An 8,141-nucleotide genomic window follows, 5' to 3' on the forward strand; every position below is an offset into this window, starting at 1 on the left:
TATGTACTGATTGCTTCCTAATTAGATATTAGCAACTTGCATTTCTGAAAATGTGTGGTAAGGTTTGTAGGAGTGTTGACAGGAGACAGTTAAAGAGACAATACAAAAGGTATTTGTATATCTGCAGAATTTTATAGGCTTTATTTACTGTATCTAGAAACAACTTGTGATATGTCCATTGTGCGGGGGTTTTTTGTTATTGTTTTTATTTTTATGAGGAGTTATTTTGGGGGGGTGTGGGTGATGTTTATTTGTTTTTAAAATAACCTCTTTTCTTATAGCTCTAGCAGCTGAACTCTATTTTCCTGAAATGGAGAGACCTTTTCCAAACTTCCATCACCAGCTCTTTCAGCCTTTGGAACCAAGTGTTGACCTCGATACATCGTCATCATCATCTGGTTGTCAATACAGAATTTCCCAGCACTGTAGAGAATTTAGCAAGGTACTGCAGTAAAAACTCCAGTGGAGGAAATGCTTTGGCTGAAGACTTTTGTAAGATTTAAATGGATAATCCCTAATGCTATTTAGAGAAAACACAGCAGTATTTTTTATATATGTAGATTGCTGATTGTAGCAGAAATGTGACCCAAAAAATGAAAAACTACCTTTTTCTTTTTATCCTTCATATTTTTGAGAAAATTAATCTTAAATCAAAATTATTTTTTTATGCCACTAGACTTCAGAATTTTCAGTAGAAAGTCCAGACGTGTCTACATTTCTAGAAGGGGGAAACTCCGGTCTGCATGGACAAAGAAGCAGTCTGCCTTCTAGTCTTGAAACAGATGGGCAAAACATTACATCAGAAGAAGAGCCTGCTAGAGACAATGTTACTTCAGGTATGTTCAATGTAGTCAGATCAGTGCTTTCAAAATCAGCTTTGTGCCAGTGTATAACTACCAGCCTTTAGTGTGGGTTTGCAGTGTTGAAATGGGACAGATCTCACTTCTCTCAGCCCTGGTTTGAAATGTCTTAACTCTGCTGCACTCTCACGTACAGTCTCCTCCAGCACCTTTAAATGGTAGAACTAAAATTTTTAAAGTTCATTCCTTCAGCAGTTATGACTGTGATACAAAAGCAGACTAGGGTATTCAAGTCACTGTAATGGGTATTAGGTTACTTATTCCTTCTGTGGTGATTTGGTTAGCAAAGAAATATCAGCTCTGGCTGAAACTGTCCTTTGTCAGGTGTTTGTTAATGTATATCCATTACTTTCTAGTTTGAGTAAGGTAAGGAGATTCCAAAAATTAAAAAGTAATTTAAACAACACTGTTGTCTGTTTGGCAGATGATGTTCTACTGAAATGCCTCCCCAGTAATTAGTGGTGATACCCAGTCTTTCTCTTTGCCCAGCCTCTTCTGGGGAAAAAATGGTATCATGACTTCTGTGCTCAGCTAAAGATAATTTAGGGTGCAATACTGTACCGTGTAGGAACAGTAGTCTCTGTTCCAGTTTGAATGTTGCTTTCTACTTTGGGGATTTTCTGCCCAAGCAATGGTAGTTTGGATTGTTTTCTTTCTGATTTATAGACTTTGTTGCAGGCCCAAAAGAGACTCGGAGTACTTCCATTTACAGAGTATAAGCTGTGAAATGTTCTGACTTCCAGTGTAGTTGTGTCAGCACCATCACAAAGTCCATTCCTAAACATATCCTAAGAAGTAGCAAAAAGTGATTTTTCTGGAAGTTTTATGTATAGTGACAGAATAATTTTCTGTAATGTTAACAGTATGTTGGAGGAAATTTTCAGCAGTTTTTGAAACATTTAAAATGTTTTCTTCCTATTTAGTAGATTTCTTGTTATACATTATTGAAAAGTCTTATAGAGAGACTTAAAGTGGAAATTCTGTTTTGTTAGCAAGAAGTTTGACTTTTTGAAATTTTTGAAACAGGATCTGAAGAATCTTTTCACCCACTGCAATTAGAATCTACTCTTAGTGATGACTGTCAGAATGCTGATCAGCCAGGGGATATTAACACTGGTTCACAGACACCTTTTGAACAAACCCCTGGAATTAAAAACAGAGGCAATGAGAGCTGTATTTCACCTGCAAGTGGATATGAAGAGCTGTCAAGAAGTATAGGATGTATTAATCTCCAGTGTTCAGTGGAACATCTGCGGAATGAAAGTCTGATTCACCTGGAAGAGCAAAAATCATTTTATCAACTAGATCCCATGCCAGTTAAAATGGATGAAACTTTCCCTCAGCAGTTAGTGAAAGAGACCATGTCTTCTGAAAAACTACCTTTGGAGGCATTTGATAAGAAGAAGCATGTGAGGCTTCCTGAAAAATCAGTTCATGTAGATGAAGTAAATAAAGCTGTGGAGCTGCAGTCTCAGTGCAATAGGAATATAAAGGAGCCACATCAAAGCTTTCCAGAAGGACAAGAATCTCTGAGAGTTCTCAGAGAAACCAACTTGGAGGACTCAGACATGCATTTGCACACTGTTGTACAAGAGAAGAGTTCTTTATTCCAAAGACATGAAGAGCATTCTCATCCTGTGCCCAGAAGCTCATGTTGTATTCCGGTCTGGGTGAGTAGAACAGATCTCCAAAAGCAGGGGTTTTGTTATTGCACAGAATTATCTTGGACCTTTAATACCCGAAAGCTTGGCAAATACTGATTTTACAGTTCTAGTTCCTGTTTCCTGGAGTTTTGCCCTACTCCTTCTTCCGGATCCTAGCTCTGAGATAATTAGCAGTAGTTCAAATGAGCTGAGTTCCCATGATGGTTGGAGGAGCTGTAGCATCCCTGCTGCATCTCCTTGTCTTAGCACCCAGTGACAGAGCTCATGCAGCTGGGTGACATGGCATGGGTGCCTCACTGAACAGCCCCTGGCTCCATTTAGAAGCCTGAAGGAGGTAAATGAGCAAACTTAAAGAAATAGCATTGGTGTAGCTTTAAAAAAAAAAAGAGTTTGCACTAGAACTAAGTAATTTAAACTTGTGGAGAGGGAGAGCTTTTGTCCTTGGTTGTTTTGGGTTATTTGTTTCAGTTTTTTGAATTCTGATAAACAAATGTTCTTTCTGTATTTCATTTACTGCTTGGGGCAGGTTTTTTTCCTTCTATATGCTAAACGAGCTTCCTTTTTCTGACAACAGTTGTTGCTATTGCTGAAAATACTGGGTTTTTACTTTTTTGCCTTACTGATGTCTTGATTAATTTATTTTCCAGGAGACTGAGTCAGGTTGTGGTATTATGGAAGAGCCTGAGCTCACTCTGATAAGCTCCAATGACATCAGTATTGTAGAATCAGACACTGGACATCCTAACCAAGTCAAAATGAAGGAGGATGCAATGGATAACTCAGCATGTGTGGATCAGTCTGAATGTAACGTTTTTACTGAGGTGAGCATTACCTAATGTGATTCTGTTTTGAACTTAGTATTAATTGCAATAAGGAGAGGCTCCACTGTAGCAGTTCATCCACCGTTGCAAAACAAGAGGTGGTTGAGTTCTCCAAGCATTGTAATTGCTTTGGATCATCTTGGTTTGATGTTGTGTTTTCCAGACAGATCCAAAAGATCCTAAATTTGGGGTTTCTTAGAATCACTACCTTGTCATACTGATCTAGATAGAGTTTGGGAAGACTTGCTGCAAAAACCAAAACCTTCTTTCTGGTGTTTGCATGACCGAATTGCATCTTATTAGTTGAAAACTGAATGAAGAGAGTGTGGGATAAAATGAAGACTACAAACTAAACAGGGGAAAAAAAAAAAAAAGGAGAAACCCCTCACCTTGTGAGGATGAGGCCATACCAGGCTGACACAGCAGTTAGAGGCTTATGGGGAAAATGAATCAACTCTTCCTAACTGCCACACTTAGTTAACCCATGGTGCTCTTCTTGCTGCTTGCTTATATAAAGCAAAGGCTGTAATGAGACCATAGTTTGGGTGCTAAAGCACTAATGTAGAACCAAGTAATCTGTGTCTGTTAGATGAACAGGTGAGATTAAATCATGCACTAATTGCAAGAGGCATCTAGAGAATTCCCAAAAGTGTCTAAGGATGGGGGTTTTATCAAGTAGTTGATATATGGGTGAGGGGGAGGTTGGCAGCTGGAGGCTGTACTGCAGCAGTGGGTGTCACCTGCCTCTGGGAAAAGACAGAGCAGGGAGAGAGTGATGGGGAGAACTGGAGAGAGCAGAAGAAGAAGAAAATAAATTGGATTTGCAGACGTGTATTAAGAACATGCAATTGAAATCTGATGGGCAAAAATGAATGGTTTTGGCCTTTTTGAGTTTTTTTCTTGGGTTTTTTTAAGTTTTAAAATGTTTTTTAGAAAACAGTTTTTTCATACCTATTACCAAGATAATAATGGTTTTTCTTTGCATCAGGCATAAAAGCAAAATCATGTCTTTTATTTGCAGTGGGTCTATGCTAGTGGTACAGTAGTACTGCTTCACTCAAATTTGTCATATATATTAAGCATTTCCAATCCAATCACTGATTCTTTTGAAACAGGAGAGAGAATTTTTACCACTAGCTCCAGATGCAGATTATTCAGCTTGCATAATGCCTGACAGTTCTCCCAAAGCCCAGAGTCCCAACGAGAGCCACTGTCCATCACATCAGACTGCAGGTAATTACGTGGTACTTCAATGGTACTTCAATACACCGAAGTTGAAAGTTATTTTTTTAGTATTAAAATCATCAACACCTCTCATTTGGAAAACTTAGAGCGGCTTTTATTTAGGCAATTGCCTATGCTGTTCAGGCTTGTTCTGTAGTATCTTTTACCAAGGTTTAGTGTGTGTCATGTTGACTTGTCTCCTCCTGGGCCAGGTTCTCTTCTCATGAAACTTCAGAATTTCTACCCGTAATGATTTAATTTTTGGGGAAAAAAAAAAAAAAAAATCTGTGTTGTTTTCTGATTTGTTGTCATAGTTTATGTACCTTTGATAATTTCTCATTTTCTGTTCGTCCCCCAAGTCCTGTAGCCAAAAAATTATCCTTTTTTTTTTTTTTTTTTTCCTATGGTGATGATAGTTTAGAATAGTAAAATAATGATCTTTTTTTGTTTGTTTTTGTCCAAAATGAGCTACAGAAACGTGAAGGTCAGGAATTCACAGAACTTAATTGCATTAGGGACTTGTCAGGTCTTCAGTATGTTTTGATGCATCCAGATGCTTTTGATGCAGTATTTCCCACAGCATTTGTCTGGGCAGACCTGCTGACCATTACTGGATTCCGTAGGTCTGAACTGCTGCTGATTCTGCAAGAAGCCTCATCAATCAGTGCCATTCTCCTCATGCCTTTTACAAGAGTGCTCAAGCTCAGCATTGTAGGAGAAGCACTTTGAAATGCATGACTTATTGCTCATTGTTAACAGTGAGAAATGTGGAGACTTCTTCTTTTCTTTCACAGTGATGCTGCTGGAATTTGCAGCTACACCCGGAAGCTTACAAAAATCTTTTTTTAAAAGAAAGCAGAATTTCATCCAGGATTCTCTGAAAAGAGTAGAAGCAATAAAAAATAAGGAGAGAGAAAATGAAAAGCTGGAAGCAAGAAAGCTTCGAGCAGGAAGGTCTGAGAATCTTAGAAGCAGACAGAAGGAGTCTGGTCTTCGCTCTGGTAGGTTCATCTGAGGGCAAGACACAGCATTAGGTATCCCTTCAGTTGCCGTTTTGTACAATGAATAGATTTTTGTATTTGCTACATGTTTGCTATTGCAGATGGGGATATTCTTTCATTTGTTTTATCAGGGAGCTTTGTTTTCCCCCACTGTCTGGCTGCCTCTTCAGTGTTGTAAAGGCCCTTACAGGAGCTCTCTCTCCATAGTTCACAATCAGCATCATCGTAAGGTGCCTCTGAAAACAACAGCTGCTTATCCCACAACAGCCACGTTTAGCAAACTGATGCATCTCTAGTGCCTGATCCTGGGGACTTGCACTTGGCTGTGGAGAGCCATGGATGGTCTAAAGCACAGGCAGCAGCCTCAAGAGTGAGACTGGGAGGATTTATTTTAACTCAGGATGTCATCTCTCTATCAATTCTATTCTGCTAGCTTGTTTTGGGGTTTGTCATGTCATTTAAAAGATCTTTGGAAATCTCTCATGCTTTTGAGGTAGCTGAACTAGACATTTAAATTTAAGATATGTTTGGCTTCTTTTTTTCTCCCTTAGGAAAAAATGGTGCACTTGCCAATCAGTTGAAAAAAGTAGGAGAAGTGAAAGTATCTTCTCCAGAGGATAGGAAGTCTGGAGAAATTGAAATGCACCAGCGTACATCCAGGTATTGCATGAACACAACAGGGAGTTTAATTAAAAAAAAAAAGTAGTTAATCTGTGTTTTGTGAAAGCTGCTGTTCAGTCTATGCTCCTCCAGCTGCACCTGGTGCTGCTTAACACTGAACAGGTGGGAGAGGAGCCAGGTGTGTGTCTGATGCAGGTACCTGCTGGGAAAGCACTGAGGAAGGTCACTCTGCTGCTGTCACCCTGCTGAGGCAGCTGTGCCACTTAATGCCTGACATGGGATGAAATTCCATGCCAAATTCACAGTTGCACTTGGGCATTTAGGGGCAAGAACAGGCAACAAGTGCAACTCTGAACAGGGAGGCGGTTTGTTTGATGCAGCTAAAATAGAATTTGAATTGATTCTGGATTACTGGAGAGTGCAGTCAGATTTTCCCAATTGCTAGCAACTGAGCCATGGCAAACCCTTAAGCTTGTTAACATACTCTATCTTTGCCACTGCCTGCCTGCCCAGACACTGATTTTTTTTTTTTTTTTCTGTTTTCACAGACTTTATAATCAGCTTGCAGAAGTAAAAATCAGAAAGGAAGAAAAAACAAGGCAAGAAACTTATGCTAAAAACAGAGAAAAGGCTAAAGAGTTTCAAAAGGTAATTGTTAGTGTCCTCTTGCCCTTTGGTCTCATGATTTCCCTGAACTTCCAATCAGAGTAATTGAGATGGGGTGTGAATGGAACTGAAATGGAGACCCTCAAACCAGTCTGGATGTTAAGTGATGCCATTGGTACATCCCATGTAAGAATTTCCTTGACAACAGCTGAGCTCAAGTTTTCTTTAAAAAGCTTGTCTGCCTCAGGTTGAATTTTTCTATTCAGGCTGAGCTTGAGCAAAAAAGCCCCAGGTGCTGGGAAGTCTGTGGTAAAAGAATGGCAGCCTTTTTATTAGTCCAGACTTGACCAAATTTCCATTTTAAGGCAACATTCTGGGTGAGGTTTTTTTTGTGCTGCTTTGGTTACTCTAGGTAGGGTGAGATTCTGGGCATGCCCAAACTTGCAAGAATCTTGTCAGGGTTTTGATGGCAGTTGCTCTGGTACAGGGCTGAACAAAGGCCTGACTGTCAATTCCCCCATTCCTGCCTGGGCCGCAGACAACTGGCAGCAAGGAAATGCTTGATAATCCTGACAGGCTCTGACTATGAGGGATCCAGGTCCAATTCCTGCCTTTAGCCCTGACCACCTCACCTGCTTTGTGGTGAAACGAGTTGCTGCTCCTGTTACATTGCGTTACAGATCTCATCATTAACAGAGGAGAGAAATGAACACGCTTTCCCCCCTGCCCTGTAATGTGTGGCCTGTTTGGAACAGGGGAGGCACTGCACTCACTGCTGTCCACACCAGCGGTGCCTATTCCTGATGTTCTGGTTATAGCACCCAGGCATGCTGGCTTTAGGGCAGTCACGTCAGCCTCAGGAGTGTAGTCTCAGGCTTTGTTGTATTTGCAGAAAATGCTGGAAAAGCTGCGAGCCAAGAAGACTTGGAAAGCACCATGACAGGCAAAGACTGAGCAATAAGGACACACAGTGGTTGGTGTTGGTGCCATCCAGGCCACTGAGTGGTGCAGCCTCAGTGAACTGTGAAGCCATTTAGGAACCCTCAGTTCTAGGAAAAGAGTGAGTACCTCAAACCACTGCAGGCCCCTGTTCAGCTCACCCCCGCAGCAGATGGACTGTGCTGCTTTCTGCATTGTTTGGCTCAGATTTGAGTTACTGGCCTGAAAGGCCTTTCTTATGTTAATATTTTAAAGAAATCATAAGTTCTGTAATATACATGTATAAAATGTTTTCAAATAAAGTTTTAAGGTTATTTGAGTCCTTGGGGGACAGGACATTTCTTCTGTAAAGCTGGAGTTTTTAATCTGCTCTTTGCACTGTATGATTCAAGATTAGGAGTATTC

The 8,141-nt window shown here is 40.3% G+C and overlaps 1 protein-coding gene across 7 annotated transcripts in view; it reads left to right on the forward strand.

Annotated features, from left to right (window-relative positions):
• CEP295 (centrosomal protein 295) overlaps nucleotides 1-8,054 on the forward strand; it is a 43,247-nt gene extending 35,193 nt beyond the window's left edge. For 6 of the 7 annotated variants that reach the window (XM_040056399.2, XM_040056397.1, XM_040056404.1 and 3 more), the window contains 9 exons: nucleotides 282-442; nucleotides 677-836; nucleotides 1,887-2,530; nucleotides 3,172-3,345; nucleotides 4,461-4,578; nucleotides 5,364-5,570; nucleotides 6,122-6,230; nucleotides 6,740-6,839; nucleotides 7,690-8,011. In XM_040056399.2, coding sequence (XP_039912333.1) covers nucleotides 282-442; nucleotides 677-836; nucleotides 1,887-2,530; nucleotides 3,172-3,345; nucleotides 4,461-4,578; nucleotides 5,364-5,570; nucleotides 6,122-6,230; nucleotides 6,740-6,839; nucleotides 7,690-7,737 — 1,721 coding nt within the window. In that variant the 3' untranslated portion in view covers nucleotides 7,738-8,011. Of the gene's footprint in view, nucleotides 1-281; nucleotides 443-676; nucleotides 837-1,886; nucleotides 2,531-3,171; nucleotides 3,346-4,460; nucleotides 4,579-5,363; nucleotides 5,571-6,121; nucleotides 6,231-6,739; nucleotides 6,840-7,689 lie in introns of all 7 variants that reach the window. The other variant, XM_040056402.2, reaches the window with a different exon arrangement.
• The last annotated feature ends 87 nt before the right edge of the window (nucleotides 8,055-8,141 follow it).

This window comes from Hirundo rustica, chromosome 2, assembly GCF_015227805.2.
Source record: "Hirundo rustica isolate bHirRus1 chromosome 2, bHirRus1.pri.v3, whole genome shotgun sequence".
Taxonomy (NCBI): domain Eukaryota; kingdom Metazoa; phylum Chordata; class Aves; order Passeriformes; family Hirundinidae; genus Hirundo; species Hirundo rustica.